Source organism: Xiphophorus couchianus, chromosome 7 (genome assembly GCF_001444195.1).
Source record: "Xiphophorus couchianus chromosome 7, X_couchianus-1.0, whole genome shotgun sequence".
Lineage (NCBI taxonomy): Eukaryota > Metazoa > Chordata > Actinopteri > Cyprinodontiformes > Poeciliidae > Xiphophorus > Xiphophorus couchianus.
The window spans coordinates 26,122,144-26,149,562 of NC_040234.1; the positions used below are offsets into that span (position 1 = coordinate 26,122,144).

A 27,419-nucleotide genomic window follows, 5' to 3' on the forward strand; every position below is an offset into this window, starting at 1 on the left:
TCAGTTTCAACGATGTCAGTAAATTGTCAGCTTTTATTTTACTGCTTAGTTAAACTTGTGCTGTACAAGGGTTGTAACAAAATAGTGACAGATGACCAGAAAGACTGCAGACGATAATAGAAATGATTTGTCTTAGAAAATGACCTGGGGTGATGCTCCGTAGAAAGGTTAGTTGTTTGCAGCTACGAAATGACTGTGCATGAGAGCTCATGATATGTAAACAGATGTGTGAATTCACTGGAAGCTCATCAAAGGCAAAATATGGAAAGCACACACACACAAAAAAAACCACAGCTTTGTTTCACACTGGGAGTCAGCGTTGGAGAACACAGGATGAACGGTGTAGGGCCGATGAAACACAAATATTAGTCATCATTAAAGATGCAACATTTTACCACTATAAATACCTTCAAAGGATTATTCAGGATTTTTGCTGTGAGAAAGGTCTGTAGGCAATTAATACATAAATCCATCGACCTACTGTATTATAGATCCCGAAAAGACTTCATTTATAATGAGGCCAGATCGGAGAGTGGTGAAAAATGATTGGTAAAACGCTAAATAAGTTCAGTCCATTTGTGAGAAACACACTGAAAACTAAGGAACAACGGCTGAAACAAAAATCGTTTGCTTAACTGCTATAGTTCATTTTTTGTTATGCAGCCTTCAGACCGGCTTGGCTTTACCGACATTAATTTTTCAACTCCAGTATTTGCTTGCACATCATTTCAGTAAAGTCAATAGGGTGTTAAATTAAAAGGCATAGCAAACAGCAAACACTGATTTGGTTTAGAACATCATTGGTGTTAAAAAAAACTTCTTTCTGCTTTCTTAGTCATTTCATGAAAACAACTCCATGGCATTCTGTTTATTTTAGAGATGGACTAATACAGTTACATATTTTATGTTCACATACATATCTATTCACTAATGCAGTCTTCAACCAAAAATAATTAATTAAAAGTCGCAAATTAATTTGATTTATATTTATAAAAAAATTCCCAAAGTCATTTAAACCTGAATTTTAACAATTTTAACAATTTTAACGTGTTCCATCACGTACAGTATATGTGCTTGATATTGATCTGGTCTCTGTAGGTCAGCTCTCCCTGTCTCCCACAGGAAGTCCAGTGGTGATGCAATGTCTCCCACTTCCACTTCCAGTCTAAATAATCATGGTGGTGCCTGAAAGGATTTTAAAATCCTCCATGAACCATTATGAATTCCACTTCCACTTCCCCTTCTGGGATTAGCCAGAAGGGGAAATCCCATTCAATGTGTGGATCTACACACCGAATGAAGATGTCAAGAAGATTATCTTCTGCGGGTAAAAAACTGACTGCTCTTGTCCTCTTGACTGAACTTCACCTACAAAAAAAACAACAAAAAAACGTGAACAATCCCTTTAACTAAAAACCAAAGACTGAAAGCAAAAGGTTGCGCTGAAGCCAGATTGCAGGATTATCTCCGGATCTCCACACGTTTCTTTTTGGTCCAGTAGTTTTGTCAGTAATAAGCTTCCATAGAATCCTCAGAGATCTTCCCCTTTTCTAAAAATTAGACAATGTAAACATTGCTCAGCCATGGCAGAGGTTGAAGTCGCACATTATAAGCTTTTATGTATATCACACTCTGTATTTTTGCTGCCACATTCAGCACAATGACAGTAAATATAACATCACAGCTGAAGATCCCATTATTCCGCAGGGAGCAAACAGCAATACAAAGTCGACACAGACTTGCACAGAGGAAAATATACTTCAGTATTTTATGAAGGTTTAAAAACTTGAAGTTACTGGTCATGATGTCAATGGTGTCCAAGAGTTTAGATCATTTTGCTTAACAGGGCCTGAAATGTCACAACATAAATAATAATAATAATAATAATATTGTTAACAATAACAATAGAAAACAGCAATTATTGAATAAGCTCAATTAAGGTCACACTTGAAGCAAAAACTGAACCAAAAGAGTCGAAAAATGCCATTTTCAATAAATAAATTCTGAAAATAAGACACACATTTATTTAAATAAATAAATACATGAATAAATAAATAAATGTCTGTACACCAATGAGATGCTGAACGTCTGGAATTAGCCGTCTCCAGGCAAAAACATGCATGGGGTCCAGTCTGGTTCAGAGTTCAGTCTGCTTCCTGACTCTGGTCTGGCTCCGGTTGGGCGGACAGAGGAGCGCCGGTGGACCCGTCCAGAAACCAAGATGGCTGACTCCCAGAGTTACAGGAAACGTTACCGCTTTTCTTTTTTCGAAGCAGATATATTTGAGCATGTCCAATGTTTGGGAGAGTCAAAGCTTTAGTGATATGGATTCATGACCTTGGCTGTGTTTCGTTACCAGCAACAGGCCTTTCCGGCTCAGACTCTAACTCTTCAGAACAGTTAGGCACCGTGTTCAGAACCCACAAGGAATGACTGGTAGTGGTGAGTGAGACCCCACTCACCACTACCTTCTGTAAGCACATTTTCCCTGAACCTCTTTATCCACCTGTAGATTATGCTAATGGTATAGTTCAGTTGCAAAGCCATGTTGGGTTTACTCCCAACATAAAATTGTTAGAACATTTTCAAGAGGTTATTTTCTGTTCTTATAAGATGATTTTATAAACTGTCTAAGGTTTGCACTGATCATGGCAAGAAGCCTTTCCAGTTCACTTCTCAATCAAACTGAAATCAATCAGCAGACTTAAAGGGCCAGTATTCTGTGTTTTTCATGTAGTGCCATTTTACAGCACAATCAAGTAACTATGGTAACTTCATTTGTTATAAAAAGGCTCTACATATCACATATGGCTTAAAAGTAATTTGACTTTGTAATTTAACGCCTTGAAATTGGGTCTCTGTCTCTTTAAGATTCGCCTGCTGCTTCCGACACATGCAAATGCAAATGTATATACTTTTTGTGCCATTTTGGCTTAATTACTACTCTGAGTTTGTGGTTCTTTTAGAAAATGACCTTTTTCGAGTCGACTCAAAAGGCCAGATAGTGATTAATCAATCACAAATACTTCAAGAATCGATTAATCTGATTAAGTGTCTCAGCCCTACTGTAGACATGACAAATGTCTTCTCTGTACCTTTGCTTTTCTTTTAAAGTACAAGTGAAACCTTGTCTTATAGTGAATACTGACAAGCTTAAGTATGAAGTTTAATAGTTTAGGTAGAATCACTCACAACAGGAAGGGAGGAATGTTCTTCTCAAACCTTTTTAGTTTATGGTTTGGAAACTGAACCAGTGATGTCCACTTATATCTGATGGCTGTTTAGATGTTTATTACCATTTATTACAGTTCATTCCTTCTGGGAGCTGACTTGGTGTTCAACGTTTTGGTTTTTCTTGTTTTTTTGTCAGTGAACGCACCGGCACAGCCTCAATCCACTATCGACTTTACTATTATCCCCTTTGCAACAGAACCATGTCAGAAACATCCAGAGTAGAAATATGTACCACACAAATTCCATCTCACCTTCATTTTTCCTACGACTTCAAAGCCTAAAAAAACAAAAAAAGCCTCCGATTGTGGTTTCTAGAGCAAGCCGTGGCGTTCCCATGTAAGTGAAATCCCCAGAGCCCCGAGTCTCTGCCTGTTGACGAGACATTCTTCTAATAAACACTGAATTCACCGAGCCTTCCTGTCAGCTGCCGAAGTAATCTGGCTTTGCAAACTGCATCCCCCCCCCTGTGGTGTTAGAAGCATCAGAGCCACACAAGTTCAAATGCTCTAAAATAACACTAAAATCAGGTGTTTTCTGATTAGAAAAAGGTGAGAAAAAAACAACAACAACAAAAAAAACAATTCAAACTCAAACCTCAAGTTTGGAGGGGGTGAAAAAAATGTCCTCGACTGAAAATCCTCTGCTACCTGAATGTGTTTAGTAGCTGCAGTGCAGACGTGGCAAAAAATGTCACTGAACGTCCCGCAGCGGATCCGTTTGCAGCGTCTCTACACCCCCATGTCGCCGTCATACGAAAACAGAGGAGCCCACAGATGATTGCCAGAACCAAACAAGTCAAATAAGCGTGCAACTACCCCTCTGTAACCCCCACAAAAAAAGCTGATGTAAACAGTTGTTTTCAGATCTTCTTTTGACTTCTTTTATGTTTATTTGTCTCATCTGTTTCCTTTTTTTGTTTGTTTTGTTATATTTTATTTATTTTTTGGGGGGGGATTTCAGTTAAGACACAGAAATGGGGGAGTAAAAGGTGATCCCGAAGATGGGAAGCTGTGAGTCAGTGACACACACACTTCACACACAGAAGCAGGGAGAAGAAAAAAAAGAGATATTAAGATGGTCCGTCCTTATTTACTTGGTGGTTTTCTGTCAAGAAACGCAGAGTCTGAAACTGAGCGAGAGAGAAAAGGAAACCTTGGATCCCTTCTGAGGAAAAAAAAAGAAGAAGAAAACAAAAAGGGCAACAGGGGGAATATTACAAGGAGAGATGACACGTGTCAGCACTCATGATCTTCAGGAGTTATATTTGCTTTACTTACATACAGTATACGTTTTAGTGTGTTTGCAGTGTATGAGCTTATGAGTTCAAACAGCTAAAAAAAAAAATCTTCGTCTCCATCGATCAAAAAGTCTTTAGCCTTCCCTTTCCCTCCTTGTTGCATCTGGGGCGTGCACGCTCTCCCCGTCGCGTGCGTTTAATTTAAGAAAAACGCCTTCCGAGTCCACAGAGAGGCTTTCTCCTCCGTTTGTGAAAAAGAAACTTGCTGTCAGACAAGACGTCACACCGAGCTCTTCACGCCAGCGTCTTCTCAAACGCAGCTCGGACGCCATGCCTCTGGACGTGGCACGTCCTATTCTGGACCTTCCTGCCTCTCAGTCTGCCTGCCAGCGAGGGAGTCCGTTCAGATGGCTGAGGAGGGGGGCAAAGGGGAACGGGTGAGGAACGGGCAGGGAGGGAGGAGGAGGAGTGATGCAGGGACAGCTCGGTGTGGAAAAGGACGAGGACGGGTTGAGGAGGAAGGTTGACGTACGGCCGTCTGTCTGATGAGGGCTGGGCCGTCTTACTCGATGACCATGCAGTGGGGCAGGTGCTGGGCGTAGTATTTGAAGAGCTCGGCCGTGGCTCCTGGACAGTTGGTCAGCTCCAGTTCCTCCAGCTCCTGCAGCTGGATGAGGCCTGACAGCCCGGTGGTGGTCAGCAGGGGGCAGCCTGGAGGCACAGAGGACAACGGTCAGCCCAACTGCAGCCGCCCCTCCCGCACAACACTCATCAAACAGCATCAGCTGGTTTACTGCAGCTGATGCTGGGATGGCCACAGCTCAGCGTGAGAAAAGATCTCAGCATCTGCTGCATAATTGAACAGGTTAGTGTTTGGAAACGATCACAAAAGCTTTAGGCGAGAAGCTATAAATGAACAATGCTGTAGTGTGTAACTTTTATTTAAAAATAAAAACATTACATATTTGTCGAAACTGTCACTGTGTTGTAACAGTATGTTATGAGACAGATTACATTTCACATTTAGACTTTTCAGTTTCGCCATGCGGGACCTTTTTGTGGGATTTATAGGGAAACATAAATCAAACCTGCAAGAGACAGCAGACGGAGACTTCTCATTCCAAACAAATGCTGCAGACCAAAATCCTGAACCTGAAAGACAGAAAGTTTTTTTTATGATTAAATACCAGGCTAAGAGGAAACATGCAGTATGTCTACACACCCCGATTTGTTCCTAATTTAATTCCAACCACAAGCTAAAATATGTCGTTTTATGACATTTCATACCAAAATGAAATGTTGGTATCGGATTTCATGTTGCAATACCAACATGAAATGCGATACCATAGTACTACTATAGTACTACCCATAGTAGTACTATGGGTTACTACTAACCCATAGTAGTAAGGATGCAATTTCTTACAAATAAAATGATCTTGGTTTGGACTTTGATTAGGTCATTCTTACTCAATTCATCAATAATTCTTTGAATAATCTAAATGAATGAGTTACAACCACATTTAATTTCCCTTTGGGATTAATACAGTATTTTTGAATTTGAATTTGACTCAATTCTGACCAGCTTTTCCATCCAGCTGAAGACATCTGCACAACTTAATTCTGCCACTACCATGCTTCCCTATGGGGATGTTCCTTTCAGAGTGACATCATTATGCACCAGTTGGTCCATCATATAAAATTTGAGTAAAAATACATTAAAGTTTGTGGCAGCAAACTGACAAGATGTGGAAAATTCCAAGATGTGTGAATCCTTTGTGATGCACTGAGACTGAAAGTGGCACATAAAGATCATTGTTTTGATCTAAATGTGATCTTTGTGAATCTTTAGCATGAAACTGAAGAAACAAATGAAGACAGAAAAGGGTTTGTATAATAAACCAAAGATCATATGTGGAATAATTCTTGTGAGGAGGTAAAACTAAGCAGTGAGAAAAAGATTTTATATATATATATATATATATATATATATACATATATATATATATATATATAACTAGAGAAATACCAGGGCCTCAGGGAGGAACTGGAGAGGGCCTGGAAGGTGAAGACCACAGTGGTGCCTGTGGTCATCGGGGCCCTCGGGGCAGTCACCCCCAAACTGGACCAATGGCTACAACAGATCCCAGGAACAACATCAGACATCTCAGTCCAGAAATGTGCAGTCCTTGGCACAGCCAAGATACTGCGCAGAACCCTCAAGCTCCCAGGCCTCTGGTAGAGGACCCGAGCTCAGAGGATAAGAACCACCCGCGGTGGGTGAGAAGGGAATTTAATTTATATATATATATATATATATATATATATATATATATATACAACAAGGTTTGATTATGATTTCTTTATTTTCTCTTATGAAAATAAATGTTCATTGGGCATATTTGCTAGAAAAACATACGACTGTTTTAATTTTGATAATGCTGTATGTATAATAAAGTGAGAGCGGTATGGCGTAGCGGTATGATGAGCTCCTGCTTCCTCCTGCAGTTGTTTCTACACTTTGTGTTATCGTCATTGACAGGAACTTAAATACTGACTCAGTAGTACCAGTATTTGTATTAGCTTTGTCTTGTTTTGTTTTTTTCTTTTTTGAAAATGACCTAAATAAATGGCTATAAAAATTAATAATGATGGTAATAAGCAGAGGCTTGCTATGGTGAATAAACATTTATCTGCAGTTTGTACCATTTCTTAGGAAAAATGCACAACAATGTTATGACTCTAAAGCCATATAATGACTTTTTTTATGCTTACCAGGTTTTTTTTTATACCTATATATTTTTCCCAAATGTCCTCTGTACACATGTAGCACCATGTTGTATCATCATCCTGTAACCATGGTAAGAACAGGCTGCTGTTTACAATGCAGGCCTGAGAACTTCTCCAGTAGACGGCTTTACGTTTTGTAATTTCCTGCTTGCTTTGTTCCACTTCCTGTTTTGCATTACCTGGCAGCACCAGCGCAGATAAAGGCTTCTTAGTGAAGACATGGTGGACAGGTAGCCCAGCCCCGTGTCAGTGATTCGCACACACCTGCAGAGAGAGACAACACGTCATCATCACTGCAAGTCAACTGGAAGAGCTTTGCTAACAGCTTGAGTTTAAACTTATAATTTAAAAAAGAAATTTTTTTTTTTGCTTTTTACATGACTTTACTTTTAAACAACCATCATAATGTTTTTGACATTGGAGATATTTTCAGTCTGACGGCCGTGTCGGCTTTGGTCCTTCTTGACTATCTGGAAGCTTCAGCTCAAAAAAGCTCAAAAACGTTGATTTTTAAAGGATACCGGCCCTTTAAAATGTATAAGGGTAATCAGGTTTTCAGATTTTATGATTTATATTTGAAAAATATATATCATGCCCCTTTCCAATAATCAAGGGGCATGAATACGTCTGCAGAGCAATGTACAATGCACAATCTAATTAAATTTTTTCTACAATATACCTTAAGATGCCTGTAAAAAAAAAAAAAAGTCCCCTAATGACTACAATGTAAACTGACGTCTTCATGTTTGACTTGAGCTCACGTTCAGACTTCTTTTATGTGGATAAAAGCACAAAAGACCCAAAACTCCCTGACCTGTCTAGCACCAGCTCCTCCAGTTTGTGCAGATCGCAGGCAATGTACTCCAGGGCCATGTCTGTGATCCGGGGGCACCAGGACAGGTCCAGGCTGCGGAGCTTCCGGAGGTTCTCGGCCACCAGCTCCACGCCATCGTCGGTGATCTTGGAGCAGCCTGAGAGGCTCAGGGCGGTCAGGTTGGGCAGGCTGTGCACCATGTTTACCACACCGTGGTTGGTGATCTCCCAGCAGGACTGGAGCCGTAGAGTGTGGGTGGTGTAGCCCTGTGAAACATTTTCATTCCGGTTATGTAACTTAATCAGGAGAGAAATGACCAGCGGGGATGTTTAGCTTCGTTTTGTCTCATTCCTCCCTAAAGAAGTAAGGGAACAGTAAGTGAACGCAGACAGTGAGGTGTGACGCTCTTGTTTTGGCAGCCTACCTGTTTGGCTGTGAAATAGGCCATGGCCGTGTCAGTGACGTGGTAGGCCTGCAGGCTCAGCTCTGATAGGTTGGGCAGGAGCTGGGAAATAGCAGCGATAGCGTCATCCGCCACATTGATGCAGTCACTGACGCTGAGGGACGTTAGCCTGGCATTGAGACTGGACCACAGGCCAGCTTCCGTGAAGTCGTTGCAGCCTGACAGCTCCAGGTGCATCAGGCCCTGCATTTGCTCCAACATGACCTGCAAAATAAAGGTCAACACATCCGGCATCACGGCTGAGACACTGACACGCAGCACAGCTGAGTCATGTAAGCAGGAGAATGTCATAAAATGGATATCTTCAACTCATAACTGTTCTAAATGAATAGAACATAAATGTTCTATTCTTTCTATGGCTGCAATGATAATGAAGTTGTTAACACTACAGCCACTACAGTTTTAATTTTCTTTTCTTTCGTAAAGATTTTTTTATATTGAAACAGTTCAAACATTACAGTACGACATATAGATTAATCACTTTTCTTCAGAACAGAGATTAATCACTATTAAAATGCAATTTTTTTCAGTTACATTAAGCTAAAAGAAAAAATTATTTTCTATTATTGAAAATATTAAAATAATAATAATAATAATAATAATAATAATAATAATAATAATAATAATAATATAATATTTTATGTGGTTTTGTATTTTTTTGAAAATATTATTATTATTTTCTTATATGGACCTATTTGTATCTTTAATAAAGTTGTTGTTGATGATAATGAATTCAAGATATCTACAACAAATTACTATCTGAAACACATATTTCACATATCAACAAATAAATGATGACTAGTCATAGAGTAAATTTGAGATATCTTATTGTTCTGACTTGTCATATCTTGAGTCACAATAATTCAAGCTATGTTAAGCAGATTTCTAGATAAACAATATTTAGATTTGAGTAGTGCAAATTAAACTGTAGATATATTGAAAACAAATAACTAGCCTAAAGTCACTTAAAAATATCCAGAACTGCAATTTTGACTATAGTTCAAATTCTTCTTAAGATATCTGCAATGAATGATTTAATTAGATGCGTCATATCACAGCAGAGACAGGGCAACACTATCAAAACACTTCAGCGAATTGCTCCACAAAAAAGCAAAGGAAACGAATTTATTAAAGATGAATCTACCTAGCAGTGTCCTACAGAGACACCTGATGAGACAAAGTGTCTCTCACTGTCAGAACAAATGGCCGCAGCTGTGAGTGAGTTCAGTGCAACACAATCATAAAGCATAAAGACCATGTAATAATGAAGCTACCAAGCTATCTGGAAACCTCCATTATAACAACGTGGAAAAAGGTTTTGATATTTTGGCAAATTTGACTAAACAGAAAACCAACAACTCAGTTTTACGTAGGTATTCAGGCCCTTTGTCATGAAGCTCAAAATTGAGCCTTTTCCACTGACCATTCCTGAGTTCCTACGTAAAGTCCAACTGTGGTAAATTCTGTTGATTGGACTTGATTTGGAAAGGAACACACCTGTCTATATAAGGTGCCAGGGCTGACAGTGCAGGCTTGAGGTCAAACACCAAGCATGAAATCAAAGGAATTATCTGTACACCTCAGAGAGAGGATTATGTTGATGGACAAATCTGGGGAAGGATCCAGAAACATTTCTGTTGCCTTAAAGCAGAGCGCTCAGTGGCCTCCATCATGCTTTGGTACCAGCAGGACTCAGAGCTGCCGGCCGTCCAAACTGAGCCACTGGGGGAGAAAGGCTTCAATCAGGAAGGTGACCAAGAAACTGATGGTCACTCTGTACAAGCTGCAGCGTTCCTATGTGGAGAGAGGAGAACCTTCCAGCAGGACAATCATCTCTGCAGAAATCCACCAATCAGATTCAACAAAACCAGAGGCTGGAACTGCTGCCAAAGGTGGTATATTAAGCAAAGGCTGTGAATCCTGTGGAGATTATCCTTTTACAAAAAGACTCTTTTCCAGTTTTTTTTTGAGATTATGGGGAGTATTTATTTGAATGTTGAGGAAAGCTATACACACTTTATATAATCTGGAATAAGGCAGAACGATGTGGAAAAAGTGAAGAGCTGTGAATACTTTCTGGATGCACTGCAACTGGGAACTGATATTGACACACACCTGTTCCTAAATGACTCTGATCGGTGTCAGGCATAGTGAGTCCTGATCAGGAACATTTCTCTGTATAATCCTCCCTAGACTGACGGGGAGCAGCAGCTGCTTCTGGAGGTCATCATAAAGGCCTTAATACACACCTAAAAGCTTCAGACTAACAAACTGCTAAAATGAAAAACTCACTTTCCAATTATTTTTGAATCTACTGCATTTGGTTAGCAGCACCTGCTGACTGCTTTTCTCTGGAGTCCTGTGGGAGCAGTCAGGATGCAATTGGTTTTCCTCAGCAAGGTGTCATCACTAAAGCTAAATGTCATTTTTTATGCACTAGTGCATTTGAGATTATCTAACTTCTAAAATGTACCTTTCAGCTCCACCAGGGAGATACTTTGAGGGAAGTTTAAATAATGAACATATATAATGTACAGAAAATTTTATCTAATGATCCAGCAGCTCAAGCTTTCACCAAAAGAGAAAAAAAAACACATAAAAACAGGAATGTCCATATATAGATAATACTGCCAACAATTCCAGCCTTCTCCATGGCAACCACTCACATATCCTAGAATAGAAAGCTAGAACATTACGTATGGAGAGCCATCTGAGAGGATTTTTTCAAAGCATGATGTGCTTTTGTTCTGTGTAATGAAATCTGACGGTAAAGATCACAACAATGAAGTGAGAACAAAAATTCATGCTGACTCATTTTAGTGACATGTGCCCTTCTGCTTTGGTAAAGAAAAATAAAATCTGCTGACATGAGCAGGAGTCCTGCTTCACAGGCAGCACAGCTGAAACTTTGCCTCCAAATCAATGGTATTAACAGAAATGTAGGGCTCATGTGATTTGAAAGAAGTGTTTTCATAGCAAGAAGTTCGCACAGTATCTAACAATACATTCAGCTCACTGTACACGACACAAGAATGAGACCAGGGTGCCTGGTTGTAAAACCAGGTAATGGTTTTACAAATCATTACCTGGGATTTTAAACCATCTATCTGATATCAGGCTAGGTTTGACTAGCCCATATTTTCTAAGGTCTAATTCAAATGGTAAACTAAAGCCAATAAAACAATGAAAATGTTTTGCTTTGGGGTTTTGACAAACAAAGGTTTTATAAATTTCCAACAGTGTTTTAAAAATGACAAAATAACAAATGAGTGCAGAATTATCCCATTTCAGACTGATCCATCTATGTGCGTTAGATTTTCAGTGGGAATGGTCACATTCCATTCAGACTCATTAAAAAGTTCAGAAATACTGTTTTAATTTAGGAAGCTTAGTAACTTAACATAGGAAGCTTCATTGTCCAAAAAAAAAAAAAAAAACATCATCCTTCTATTACTTCCTGTCGTCTTCTTTGTGGTTTTCGCCAGTAGTAACATCTGGCTGTTGATCACATGTGATGCAACACGTGACATGGAAAAAAAATAATTCCCATTTCAGTTTTGCAAAAAACATCTATGTGCAAAAAAAATATGAATTTGTTCAAAATTGGTATATCCCCATTAAGCTAATTTATTTTGGTAATTTCAACATGTGCAATTCTATGGCTAATGGAAACAACTTCTGTCTACAAACCAGGGAAACTCAGCATTGATTCTTCAAGGTGGCCTTACTTCATCAGACAAAGTCACATACTGACCACCACTGGATAGCATTTCAGTAGCAAGGCAGACTATATTTTCACAAAATAATATTTTAATATTTCAATATCTCACACCACAATATTTCATTACACCAAGGCTGGCTCACTCTGTGGAGCTTTGATCGTTTCTTCAATATCTTGGTTAATCTGTCCTTTTACTTTCTGCAAACCCTAAATTAGCTTTCAACAAATGTGAAACAAAAATCTATCTGCCAGCTGGAGAAAAGAGCAGAGTGCAGTCAGTATGAGACAGCTGCACAATTTACAAACAGCAGATCAGACACTGCCAGCAGAAAAAAAAGAAAGAAGCATTACAGAAAAAGTGATGCAGGATTAAAGAAAAAGTGTGTGTGTGGTCTTGTATTTCCTACATTGTAAAGATCATTTTCCTAACACATACAACATTATGGGGACCGGCTGCTACTTATGGGGCCCAAAGCCCGGGCCTCATAAGACATTCTGTTTTTAAGTTAGAGGTCAGGTTTAGGACTGAGGTGTGAATAGACTTTAGGTTCGGGTCAGGATAGAAATTAATGTAATATTAGTGGAATGAATACAAAGATCTTCTGTAGATGGACAGACATGCTCTGTGTGTGTGTGTGTGTGTAATACAGAGAGAGAGAGACAGAGAGAGAGAGAGATATCGCACATACCTGAGAAGAGTTTCAATATTACTGAAGAGTTTAAATAATGATGATGACAATGATGTCATCATTGGAGGACAACAAGAGCAAGCTTACCTCCAAACCAGCGTCTGTGATGGTTGACCTCTTGAGGCTGAGAGAACGAACCCCCTTCTTGGACAGCGGGTAGTTGTCGATAAACTCACAGATGTCGAGGTCCGAAACGCCCACTAAGCAGAACGACTGGAAGCCCCGCAGAGCAAAGGCCTGCAGGCTGACAAACTCCTTCTCCCCGTTGGGTAGTATGTTGTAAAGCTCCTTGGCATGCAAGATGGGCGTCACCCCCTCCCAGAACTTGGGCTGGTACAGCACCTTGCGCCATGTCTTGCATACTTGTGCAAGCACACATTTTTCTGCCGTGGTGAAGTACCAGAGTAGTCGGTTGAGGAGCTTCTCATCCAGGACCAGCTGACGCTCCAGCAGTATGGGTTTGGGCAAAGTGAGGGGGGGAAGCTGACGAAGAGATGGCTTCAGCCCCACCAGAGGCTTCCCTGGCTCCAGGTCAGAGGGCAAGAGAGGTGCTGTGGTATGAGGCATCCCGGGGCTGTCCAAGTGATGCAGATGGTGATGATAGGGAAGAGAGGACGGCGGAGGAGGCAAGATGGAGGGCACAGAGGAGGACTGGCATAAGCGGTTCTTAGCAGCAGGCGTCCCCTTGGTGATACTCGCACTGCCCAGACCGTTAGGCTGGCTGGGGGGCAACTTCACCATACCATTACGAGTCATGCAGGGAGACTTCAGCTCACTCGGGGTGGACATGTTCAACATTGGGAACCTGCAGGAGAAAGGGAGATACAGTCAGGCCTTCTGTCTCTAGGCGCTTAATACAAATGGTCAAATTCACATAGTTGTATCTGTCAGGACAGAGTAGGTTACTTTTGCAATGCTATCACTAGGCCTGTCTTGATAACAAATTTTGCTGTCCCAGAAATTATGGTGATAAACACTAATATTGTTGTTTTGAGACCATTTTCAAGTAATATAACAATAAAGGCATAATAATGCAAGAACACATTGTGAAATATCAATAAACCTTAAATTCTAATGAACAATTAACACAAGAACTGTAAGGCATTTTAAATATCCATAATAAATGAAAAACAAATCAAATGAATTATGAAATCTCTGTAAACAAAATTGTCCTTCACAAAAAGGGTCAGTTGAGACCAAAACACCAGACTGAAGATGCTAGTCGTCCAGTTTTTAGTAGAAAGAGAAAAATAATAAATCATGCAAATGGAAATTGATCTTGTTTTAATTTACAATAAAAAATATATCATTTTATGTTATATTCATGCTGAATGATCTGGAGAAAGCTCAGTGCCTTACACTCTCATTCTCTGAGTGCCTCCAAGTGGTCAAACCATCTTTAGCAGAATTAGTCAGAAAGTAGGTATATTAGTTAGAGTCAATCTGGCCATTCATCATACTAAGAGGAGTTGAATCTTCATATGTGCAGAATGAGTGTCTGCATGATGTAGCATGAAACTGGTTAGTGTTGGTAACGAGTCATGGAAGGATTGTTTGAGAGCTCTTATGAAGTTGATGTGCATGTGTATATTTAATATCATATATAGGATGACACAGAATTGTGACACTAATCCACTGGAACATTTGGACATATCAAAAAACTCAATGGTGATAGAATTGTGTTACAGTGTCCAAATTTGACACCATTTTCTCAGAATTTTAGAATTCCGGGTGCTAACATTCACATGGCCATGTCATCTTCATTTAGTTTTTTATTTCCATGTGTTCTGAATCTACACTTTCAGAATCTGTAAAACACCCCAAGTAGACTTGTTCCTACTTTTGCTGTGACCCGTCACAAATGGGTATAGAGGTGATGTTGGAGCATTATTTGTTTAGGGATGCAAATTTACCTACTCCACCTAAACACAAGCCAGATATGAAATGTTGGAATTAGTGTATTAGAATTACATTTCACCTCTAAGGAAATTCTATGCACAAATAATTAAATATACTAAGCCTTCTTTTCTTCCACCAAACCAAAGTATTTCATTCACTCCTTTCAGACTCATTTTGAACCTTTTATAGGGAGGATTTTTAAACAAACATTACGTTTACACAGGAACATGAGTCAGGCGGTGGTGATCTTCCTGTGAGAAACTCACACTATAAAAGTAACATGAAGAAATTTTGGACAGCATAAATGTGATGTGAAAGTGAAAAAGGAAAAAAGAAAGAATCAATTTGGGTGCAATCTTATCGACTTTACACTGCCTTTCTTTTCTATTAGGCACATACTCAGACTCAAAGCACTTTTCTCCCGGGAAGATCTAAGTGGTGCACTGCCTCCTACCTTAATTTCCTGTGAAAATATTTGTTAACTTTGATGAAAATAACTGCAGTACAAAAAGGCAGACAGTTAAAAAGCTCATAAAATGCCATCCATCCATCCATCCATTTTCTTCCGCTTTATCTGGGGTCGGGTCGCGGGGGTAGCAACTTAATAAGGGAGGCCCAGACTTCCCAGCCACTTGTTCCAGCTCCTCCGGGGGAATCCCATGGCGTTGCCAGGCCTGCTGAGAGACATAGTCCTTCCAGCGTGTCCTGGGTCTTCCCCGGGGCCTCCTCCCAGTGGGACGTGCCCGGAACACCTCACCATGGAGGCGTTCAGGAGGCATCTTGACCAGATGCCTGAGCCACCTCAACTGGCTCCTCTCGACATGAAGGAGCAGCAGCTCTACTCTGAGTCCCTCCCGGATGACTGAGCTTCTCACCCTATCTCTAAGGGAGAGCCCAGCCACCCTATGGAGAAAACCCATTTCGGCCGCTTGTATCCGCAATCTCGTTCTTTCGTTCATGACCCAAAGCTCATGACCATAGATGAGGGTAGGAACGTAGATCGACTGGTAAATCGAGAGCTTCGCTTTTTGGCTCAGCTCTCTCTTCACCACGACGGACCGGTACAGCGCCCGCTTCACGGCAGACGCTGTGCCAATCTGCCTGTTGATCTCCCGCTCCCTTCTTCCCTCATTTATGAACAAGATCCCGAGATACTTTTACTCCTCCAGCAGGGGCAGGACACCAACGTACAGGCGCCGAGATGGGGAGGAACAAGTATGCCCACTCCTGCCTGACGCCTCTCACCGTGGGCAACTCCAGAGTGGAAGTCTGTCCAGCCCCTCTCAAGGAGACTGGTTCCAGAACCAGAGCCAAGAGACCAACTATTTCTAGCCAGAACCTCTCAACTTCACACACTAGCTCCGGCTCCTTCCCCACCAGAGAGGTGACATTCCACGTCCCAAGAGCCAGCTGCTGCAACCAAGGATCGGACCACCAGGGCCCCCTCCCTCGGCCACCACCCATCACACATTGCACCCGACCCCTTTGGCCCTCTCATAGATGGGGGGCCCTTGCGAAGGGGGACTCATGTCTCCTCTTCGGGCTGAGCCCAGCCGGGCTCCATGGGTAAAAGCCCAGCCAGGCTCCATGGGTAAAATCCTGGCCACCAGGTGCTCGCCATCGTGCCCCTCCTCCTGGCCTGGCTCCAGAATGGGGCCCCGGTGACCCGCTTCAGGGCGAGGGAACACCAAGTCCAAAGTTTTTGTCCATCATAAAGGGGCCTTGGGGCTGCGCTTTGTCTGGTCCCTTACCTAGGACCTGTCTGCCTTGGGTGACCATACAAGGGGCATGAAGCCCCAGACAGCATAGCTCTTAGGATCATTGGGGCACTCAAACCCCTCCACCACGATAAGGTGGCAGCCCAAGGAGAGGGCTGCCACTCCTTGGGCAAGTCAATTTTATGGACTTTGTTTATGTGAAGTCCATGAGAATTTTTTTTTTAGATTAGAGGTGATTTAAGAGATTACAAGTCTTCTTTGGACTTGGTACCTCTAAGCTAAACCATCAGCTACAGCCTTTGGGACCCGCTAGTTTGAATTAATTTTAATTGAAAACAACAAGAGAGCTTCCACCTGCAGGTACGATAACTGCCTTTAACAGAACCTCATATCACCAGTCCTGAACTATTGGTATGTCTGCATACATTATGAACTCAACTGCGTGTTTACAAAGCTCATAGCAACATCTTGATCTGACTTGGTCAAACTAGATAAACATCCTTGTATGTACCTGCTTATAGTTTGCTCCGTTATAGTGCATTTAGATCCAAATACGTCAGCTCGACTGAATAATTCTAGCGCTGAGGATTGACTTATTGCTCAGTTTTGCTGAATCCAGCAATGTTGCCTGGTATCATTTTGTCTTTTTCTGATGGTTTTACTTCTGGGTATGGTGATGTTCTATAGTTCTGTTCATTTTCTCTCATGTTTCTTAGTTCTATCACTGTTAGTTAATTTCTTGCTAGTTCTAATCTGCCTAGCTTTGTTAGTTTATTCTGGAATTCTACTTTCTGCACATTTGTGTCATTTAGATTATTTCCTGACACTATCTTTCATATTATCTTTGTTTGCTATGTGTATTATTTTCTTGGTTCATTAGTGTCACTTAGCCGCAGTGTTATTATCTGAAACAGGGAGTAGCCGCCTTTTCAATTCAAAGAGACGTTTTTGCCCTCAAAGCTACAAATTCAAATTGATCTAGAGTTGCAAAGAAATAAATTAAATGTTATTCTGAAAGCTAAGAAAATTAAATTAAAATGTATTTCTATTTTCAGATTTTTAGAACACATTGAATCGTCTGACTTTAACAAAGGAAGAAAAAATGTGAACAAGGCATAAATATGTAGAAAAAAAAGAGAAGATATTCAACCCGATTAAAAATATAAACCAGATAGATTGGAGCAAAAAAAACCAACAATGTCAAATTCCTTCTAAAAGCCTTGTACCACTGGTGCCCTTCTGTTGTTACTAATCAATGAAGATATGCCATAAAACATATAGAAGAACTGCTGAAATCACATTTTCCTATTGCTTTTACAATCAAAAACATTTCCTTTTTGGTTTTTAAGAGCTGCATGTTGCTTTTTGGGCTGCGCTGCTCTCTGACACTCTGCATGATGACAGCCAGTAGCCCACCAAAATCCAGATTCAAACAGGACTGTCAGCATCACTTTAGCATGCACAGATTTTGCAAATCTCGCACTTATTGTGCATTTTGTATTCAGTCCAACACATGACCTCAGGGACCAGGACGTTGACATCATGGATGTGCAACCAATGTATCTGCAGCAACTATTTGGTGCTTTCATTTTTAAAATTATGTCAAAAAGCGGCAATATTATGTATTTTCCAGGCACAGAGAGCCATTTTACAGCATAATCAAGCAACTGTGTTACCTTCAGTTGTGATACAAATGCTACATATATCAAATATGACGTAAAAGAAAATTCACTTGGTAATATAATGTCTTGAAATTGTGAAGCAGAAGCTCGGAAATTTGGAAACTGCAGCTCTGAGGAGGAGCTGCGCCTCAAAGGCAAGGTTAAGTCCACCCAGGTGTTTTGCACAGCTGAATGGTTGCCATGGGAGATTAAAGGATTTCTCTCTCGTTTCTCTCTTCTTTGATTGAAGAATCAAAGCAACATTTTAGTTGTGTTTTTAATTAGGCCATAACATAATGTGATGTAAAGCTCCAGAAAGTCTTTAAGATAGTAAAAACTCTGTTTTTGATATAGAAAATATTACCATTTGTTAAAACTATAAAACAAATAGTAATTCATTTTTGATGTACACACAGAGAAACTCCCTGCCAAACCTAGGAGAAAAATACTCCTTGTCTTACTTTTAATGAATGATATTTATTTATTATGCTTTTTGGTGTTACAAACTACATGGGTTGAAAGTTGGATGGATTACTGACAAATACTGACACTAGATACCACACAGGGACATCAGTCATCAACACTGATCACGTCAACAGCGAAAACACAAGGTGCATCATGAAGGCGAGTGTTTGAGTCCAGCGAAAGATTAACATGCTATAAATTTGTGGCTGTAACATGACAGAATGTGAGCACTTCTGCAAGGTACTGTAAACATAATTATTGAAGAAATGAGGGGAAAAGCTGTCTGTCCTCAGTTCTAATAAGAAACATTTGTTGTTTGACTGGGAACCAGACAACAAACAAAGGAGTCAAACGGTTGAAACAATCGCTGCTGAATGCAAAGCCTGTCTTTTGTGTCAGAGCTTTCAGCGGAGGTGGACAAAGCATCCAAGTGAGAAGACAACATAGTGTAAATGAATGCTGGCCTCATCTAGCCTGTTCTCTATGACCTCATGGTATCTGTAGCTCATAGGCTCACACTGCTCCGTTACATAACCTGCTGACTATGGACCTTCTCTCTCTCACACACACACACACACACACCCACACCCCCACACACACACACGCTTACACAATAACCCAATTGCTTCATATAAGTAATCAGAAAAGGTAATCACAACTTATTTCCACTCAGACCACGATCCAGCATCATTTATTGTTTTATCACTCAGAATAATTCCAGTGTTCCTCCTCTGCAGCTGCTGCTGAGTGGCTCTGCATCCACTGTAGCATAAACAAGCCTCATCCATTACAAAATATAGCAGCTAGGACAGCTACAGCAAGCACCATGAAATACTAAAGCAAACACACACCGTTCCCGTCAACTTCAGGGTAAGTCCGCAAGAGACCTGAGGGCGACAACATGCTACAGGCTGCTTCATAACATTTCTTTTTTCTTTTTTGTTTTGCAGGGTGCACATTTGCAACAAGATTTTTTATTGCCCCTCTTATTGTGTTATGTCAGGGGCCTTTTTTAGAGTGGGAGGCAGGAGCAAATAAAGCATCTGTGGCCTCGATTAGCAGGTTGCTACCAGCAGAATGGAAGGAAGAAATCACACAAAAAAAGAGATTTTCATTGAAGAGCAAAAAATACTGAACCAACAGCTTTAGGTGTAGATAGACATGTGATATTTAATGTTTGCATACAAATTATTTATAGGCAAAAGAAAAAATGAGTCTTGGTGTTAATAAGGAAGTCACAGTTCTCCTCTGCCTCCGTCTCTGAGTATCTCTACCAGCCTCCTCAGTCACACCCACCCTCTGCATGTGCTGCAGTGAAAAAGCATTTTCATCCTCCTGGTTTTGTGACCGCCGGCTAACACACGACAGCAGCTGTGGCTACTGGCTTTAAAACTCCATACGAATTCTAAGAAAAATACTTGATACCTTTTTAATATCTCAGCATCATTTTTTGTAGGAGAGTTTTTTCTTAAGAAAAGAAAAACAAAGTTGAAAATATGATCGATTTAAGACAAAACCAATTAGTAAGGGACACTTCAGTTCCTATTTTGAGAAAAAAATAAATAAATAGAACACTCACAAAATGTTGACAACAGTAGTTGTATCAATATATTAATTGAAAGTGGTCTCATTATCACCTATCGCAAAACTGTACCAGAAAAATGTGTAATCGTGACAGGTCTACCTACAACTATAACATATCCCGTAGGTATCTGAATGGAGCCTGCTGCTGGGTGTGTTTACGGAGCAGAGAAAGGTTCTGAGACTGAGTCAGTGCCAGTGCTCATCAGGTCTGACCTTAAATGTTTGAAGAGCTCAAAATAATTCTCCGTTTGTTTGTCTCTCAATGTCAGCTCCGTGAAAGTGGTCTGTTCTGTCTGCTATGCCACCTTGTGTGGGTCAAAGGTCATGTGTATTTGAATGTCTGTCTCAATTTCATCAGCTGTCAGATATCAATACAAAGTCACCATGTACCTGCGTTCCTGCCTGGCACCTGACCCCTTTGTCCAAAACAAAGACAAACATTAACGTTGGACAAAACAGACCAAACCGAAGACGTATGGAAGGTGGCAAATACTATTTCCCACAACTTCCAGGTTGTCTGTATAAAAAACGTAAAAATGAAAATATTGTTTTTTGAAACCGCTTCTGAGATTGGAGTCGGCTGTCCAATCATCACTGCTCCCAATAAAATCCATCCATCCATCCATCCATTTTCTGTTCACCCTTGTCCCTAATGGGGCCGGGAGGGTTGCTGGTGCCCATCTCCAGCTACGTTCCGGGCGAGAGGCGGGGTACACCCTGGACAGGTCGCCAGTCTGTCGCAGGGCAACACAGAGACATACAGGACAAACAACCATGCACACACACACTCACACCTAGGGAGAATTTAGAGAAACCAATTGACCTGACAGTCATGTTTTTGGACTGTGGGAGGAAGCCGGAGTACCCGGAGAGAACCCACGCATGCACAGGGAGAACATGCAAACTCCATGCAGAAAGACCCCGGCCGGGAATCGAACCCAGGACCTTCTTGCTGCAAGGCAACAGTGCTACCAACTGCGCCACTGTGCAGCCCCCCAATAAAATCATTGTACTTATATATCTGCTGGGTTTTTGCATGCTTTTTTTCATGTATTATCATTAATATATTAGACAGTGCCTCTGTTTTAAGGCACACATGCACAGTGACTCAATGTAAAAATGCTGAACCATTTTTGCATTGTTCAATTTATCACAATACTTTCTGGGACAATTTATTGTCCATGTCCAGCAAAATATGTTATTGTGACAGGACTTCTCACAGGCGCTCAACTCTGACAATTCTTGTTGCTGTAGCTCTGGCCTCTGAGTGTGGGCGGAGCTACGGCAAGCAACAAGCAACCCTGCAGACGTTTATGACCACAGAGGCAGACATCGACTGATTTTTTCCAAAATAGAGACATTGAATAGATTGACCTTCTGGATCCTTTTTTTTCAGTCATTTCAACCAATCCACAATACAAACGTTTTCACCATTCATGTAGTGTTTTCAGGGTGAGGAGTTATTTCTAGATACAGCATTAGCATATAGGCAAATAGGTTAATTTTTTTTCTTACCTGACCGGCAAATTTTTTTATTTGTAAAATATACAATATACAGTGTTTATAATGTGTAGTTTTAGATCTGAATGGGACTCTTTAAACTCATGCAGGCCATGTGAGCCCAGCAATAAAAGCAGTTTACCACTTTGCTCCATTAAACTTTCCATGTCAAAGAGGAAACATCCTCACAATGGCATGCTCATCAATCAGAAAATTATAATAAAGTCATTTCTGTTTTGCAGAAAGAAGAAAAATATTGGCAAATGGAAAACATTCAAAACAGCTATTGGTTTTTCCATGAGCAAATGTCCCACAAGTTCATCTTGAAGTCAGTAATAACAAAGGGAAACAAAACAGGAACTCCATCACAGACACTGCATTCCTCAAACAGCGTGGTAATTGTTGAAGTTTATGACAATACAATTGGGAAGACTTGAAACATGAAAATCTAGTTTTCCAAAACCATCACCTTAAAGTCTGACTGAAATCTGGAGTCAACCACATGGACATGCCACATATTTGCTGGAGAAAAGTTTCATGGTGAGATGAGACAAAGACTCAGCTGTTTGGCTGTTTGGATTAATTCTCGAAGGAATTAATCAATCAATCAATCAGTTACACATACACAATGTCTCTAACCAAAGTGGCTTACAAGCTAAATGTGTAAAAGGAAACATAAAAAATCTGATTAAAAATAGGATAAAACCAGAAGTACCAGCACATTTTTAGCTTTTTAAAAGTCTTGCCATCTACATATGAAGGTGTAGTGATGAAGGATGAAGGCTAACAATGAGCTTCTAGACCTCAGCACTTTGGTAGAGTTGTGGACTATGCTTGCAAGTCAGGTTCAAGCCAGGAAAGCAAGCACTTCATAAGTAGTGTAATCTATTTGAAGCCTGGCAAAATGTCCAAGTACGTAACAGAGAACATCAAGAAAGTTTTCTTCCAGTGCACTGTAGAATTTTATGGATATTATCAATCAGCTGGAAGGGCTTTTTGATGTTCCTCTCCACGGCAAACAGGTGGTGGAGAGGAAAGCTAAGACTTATAAAACAGTAAAATAGGACACATTTTATAAGCTCCTTGTGAAATACATCACCGTCCCAAAATGCTTTGGGATTTCAAATGCAGCGAGCAAACTGCATTTGAAAAAAAAAGCAGAAAAGACAGGGGTTAGGGGAGAGGGAGAAGGAGAAGGAGAGAGGTGGGGTGCAAAAGTTTAAAGGAAAGGAAGAAAATAAGAGGAAATGAGATAAAGGAGGATAAAGAAAAGATAACACCTTTAGAAGTCTGCTTCTACACCTGCAGAAAGAAAGGAAACAGCTCCAACCTCCCATCAGACTCCAATCCTAAATCCCTGAACATCCCAACCCCCTACAGACCACAGGGTCTCCTTTCCTAACAGGACCAGCAAAAATTACTATCACATTCTGATCACCATTTATTTTTTTACCAATAATGTGTGTTGGATGTGTGAGCTATCATCCATCCATTATTTGAGATCTGATGTACCAGGTCTTAAAGGGAAACCCCAAAGCTAGTGACCCTCTCCATCTCAGTCTGTTAGATCCCACCAGGTTCTCAAACCCAGGAGGGTTATGTAGCCCCTTCATTAGCTTCCAGGGTTTTCTCCCAGTGGACGTCCCTGGGAAATCAAAGAGAACCACTAGGCATCCCGATCACATGTCCAAATCACATCAATCGATTCCTTTTGATGCAACACCATAGTAAACTGGTTTCAGGGGAATTGGTCAAGCTAAAAGAGATCTTGATGACAGACATAAATGAAGGGAAAATCTTGTTGAGTCCTTGAAGACCAATGTCGGTGGGTAGAGGGATCCTGGAGCACCCTGGCAAAGATGAGCAATTGAAGCTAGTCTAAAAGTTGATTATAATTATTACTTTCATTTGTTGATAAATATATTTCTTTTTTTTATTTGTGCTTTTATCTTCCTTGATGTTTTCTGAGGCTCCCCTAGTGCCCGAATATTTAAAAAATTCTTGTTTTACACCCTCAATCAATGTTTTAAATATTCATTGTAGTTTTAATTTGCTTAAATTAAATTTCAGAAAAAGTGACTTTGTAAAGTAAAGAGTAGCTAAGTACTAGTAAAGTCATTGACAGATGACTGAGCGCTCAGCCATCTGTAAGAAGGAAGTCGATTCTCCTGAACTATTCCCTAACTTTGAAGTTAATTGTTTGGAAATATGTGAGGATCCTTAAAGGGGCAGTATTTTAAATCCACGTTTTTGAACTTTACGTTACACTATAATGTTATTCCCTTGTCAAAATGATACCCAGAGTGTTGCCTTGATTTTTTCGTGCATGTTTTAGAAAACTTTTAATCTCCCATGCAACCATTCAGCTGTGCAAAACACCTGATGGAATCTAGTGCTACCTTCAACGATGAAGGAGGAAGCTGGAGTATCCAAGCTTTCAAGCTCACAGATCCTCCCTGCTATATTATTCCCACACTCGGCTCCTTCAGACTAGCCAGCAGCAATCAGCAAACACCTGGTGGAACTGTAGCAGCTACTTCTCAGTGAAATGCTGGTAAAAGCCAGCATTAAAGGGTTAATAGATTGATGTGATGACTTCCGGAAGACGGAGTTTTAGAAAGAGTAGGAGTTTTTAAAGAGATTCGGCCAGTTTTTTTAAAAGATCTTATTGGCTCTAGCTGCCTTTACTTGAGTGGTAAGACAGGAAAGTATAATGAGAGAGGAGGAAGACAGGTAGCAAAGGTCACTAGACCAGGACTGGAACCTGTGACGTCAGCATGGAGAACTAAGGCCTCCATAGGTGGGTCGTGCTTTGCCCCTGCACCACCACAGGACCCCACAAATGCCCACTTTAAAGGCTATAAATAAAGTACATTTTTTCTAATCTTATTTGATATATCCAGCCTTTTATAACAACTCAAGGTAACTTAGTTGTGATATAAAATGACTCAATGTGGCTGGTAAACACATTATTCTGCCCCTTTTTAAAAATATATATATTTCTTATTAAATATTAGCATACTAAAAGGCCGTCTGCACAGTTATAAGTCCAGCATAAATAACACATTCACATCATTTTAGACTTCCAAAGTTATTCAATAAAGAGGAGAATTTAGAAACAAGAAAATTTCATCTAATAGCAATGTTTACTTTTGAGCTATAATTACATTATTCTACCTTTCTTTTACTCTTGGGCCTCTCATTTTGACAGTCCATTGCAGGACAACAGACACAGAGGACAAGGAAATTTGGAGAGACCAACTAACCTAACAGTCATGTTTTTGGCAGTATGAGGAAGTGAGAGAGAATCCTGGAGAGAATCCACACCTGCACTGGAAGAACATGCTAACTCCATGCAGGAAGTCTGCCCGCACTAGTCAGAAGTACTGGGTGGTTCTAAGTTACTGGTTAGCAACCAGTACTTAGAACAATGAAAGTCAGGGGAACTTTAGAAAGACTACAAGAAAAGTCAAGAAAGTCTTTTGGAGACTCTTCTAAACAGCTGAAGGTTCTGAGATAAATATTCGGCTTAACGATTACTGTATAATTGTGTCAGACCTGGAAAAGGCCAGGAGGATTCTCACCCACAGATGAAAGGAAATCTGTTAGGATGTTCATGAACAGCCCAGGAACCAACAAGGCTCAAGCTCAACCTGACCTGCAAACTGTTGGGACACTGTCCACAATGCCATGAGTTTACAGGCATGACTTTTGAAAGTCCATCTGAAATTTATTATTTAGTCTAACCACATAGAGAAGGGACACTTTAAATACATTATGATAATAAGTTTTACAGTGTAGACCAAGTACGATTGAAGTGGTCCAGCTGTTCTCTTTTTGGAAATCTAAATATTCTCCCTAATTACGACTGTAAGAGGGAACCCTCAAAATATCAAGAAGCTTCACACCAATGAAGAGTGAGAAAAACTTCTGACCATCAAGAGCTCCTGTGGGAAAAAAAACATCTCAGTGTTGAGGAGCAACTGAAACCCCGCCTGTCACTACACTCATGCTGACTGCTTGTTTTGTCATGCTAATCAGTTTCAGTGCCTTTAAAACTCTACAGAAACCACGAGAGCTTCCAAGGCGATCAGAAGAGCGGAAGCAGCTCCGGCCCTCAGCAAGAGCAGAGAGAGCTGCAGAGCATCGACGCTGAAAAATCACTCAGTGGAATAAAAATATGGATAAATTAGAAGGTGGTCGAGGAAAGGATCGCGTCACTGGCAGACGCTGACGTCATTGTGTTTGTTAATAATACGCAGCTCGATGCGGGTGATCAGCAGTCAGTCAGTCAGTCAGTCAGAGGCCCAGGCCGCGTACACAAAGAGGCGGAACACCCAGTCCCTTTCCCCGCTGGAAGCAGCCCCGTTCCTCTGCAGTCTCCTCCGCTCCGCCAGGGCACAGGAGCTGCAGTGTGGATGCTGCTGCCATCACCCACCACCATCCATCACAAACACACACGCACACACACGCGCGCGCGCGTACACGTTTCGCACCGGACACATCCTTCCTCCTATACGGCCTTTCGGTTCCTAGCATCCCTGTGAGAATATACCTTTCAGATGAGAATTCACTCGGGCATTAATCCATGATCGGCTCGCTGCTTCCGGCCGCTTAATCACGTTTTCTCCCAAAATGCTGCGACGCAGAAAAAGGCCGAGGGAAATGATTCTAAGGGAGGCAGTCCCGCGTCCCGTCAGAGAGAGACAGAGATGCGCCTTCCGATCCCATAAGAAGCACGACGGTCCACAAAGTGCGGGAGAGCGGGCGTGAATCCACAGCCTCCCGGCCTGGGGGGAGCCCTCGGTGCGCGGCAGGAGAGGCGCTGTGCGGCGTTTTCAGTCGGTTAGTCCTCCATAACAGAGCGGCCCGTTCTGTGACACACACTCAGAGCGCAGAGCCGAGCAGCGCTGTCTCATTTAAACAGATAGAGGAGGGGAGGGCGACGGTAGAGGCGCTGTGCAGATCCGCTGCTTCTTATGCAACCTCAGCAGCAGCAGCATCTTCTGCTGGGGAGAAAATTCTGTTCAAATGGTGGATTTACCTGGATTAATGTCTCAGTGAGCCTCTCAAGCTGTTACATTGCAGGCTTACATTGACTTTTACTACATAATCAGGAAAAAAATAAAAACACAGAATAAATAAATAAATGGCTTCAAAAATGTACTCACCAAATGGGGAAAAAGAAAAACACACCAAAATTAAGTGTTTTTTGGTTCCATCTGGCATAAGCCTCTTTCTTTGTCTTTCTTTCTAGCAGTATTTTACCTCAGATTTAATTAGGGTCATTAAATCAGTTTTTAAATTTGAATCGCATTTAATTCTGTGATTTATTTTCCTTCTTTCCACTCGTGTGTTTAAAGGGGCATAATATACCTTTTTTTTTTAAAGCTTTACCTCTATTATAATGTTATTCTCTCATCAAAAACACACCTGGTATGTTGCCTTGATTTCTTCATGCATGTTTGAGAAATCCTTTAATCTCCATGACAACTATTCAGCTGGGAAAAATGCCTGGGTGGACCTAGCCCCGCCTCTCAATGACAAGGCTCCTCCTTGGAGCTGCATTTTCAAGCTACTGAGCTTCTGATACAGAGAGCAGCCCTGTCCCACCCAGCTCCTTCAGACTAGCCAGCAGCAATTAGCA

At 40.9% G+C, this 27,419-nt stretch overlaps 1 protein-coding gene across 1 annotated transcript; it reads right to left on the reverse strand.

The window, feature by feature from the left end:
• fbxl16 (F-box and leucine-rich repeat protein 16) lies at positions 1–26,723 on the reverse strand. Its single transcript, XM_028024007.1, has 7 exons — positions 26,328–26,723; positions 13,033–13,750; positions 8,497–8,739; positions 8,073–8,338; positions 7,438–7,522; positions 5,560–5,623; positions 1–5,182 (listed from the first exon to the last, which is right to left on the reverse strand). The coding sequence occupies exons 2-7, from the start codon at positions 13,741–13,743 to the stop codon at positions 5,034–5,036; spliced, it is 1,518 nt and encodes a 505-aa protein (XP_027879808.1). The 5' UTR covers positions 13,744–13,750; positions 26,328–26,723; the 3' UTR covers positions 1–5,033.
• Between the last annotated feature and the right edge of the window lie 696 nt (positions 26,724–27,419).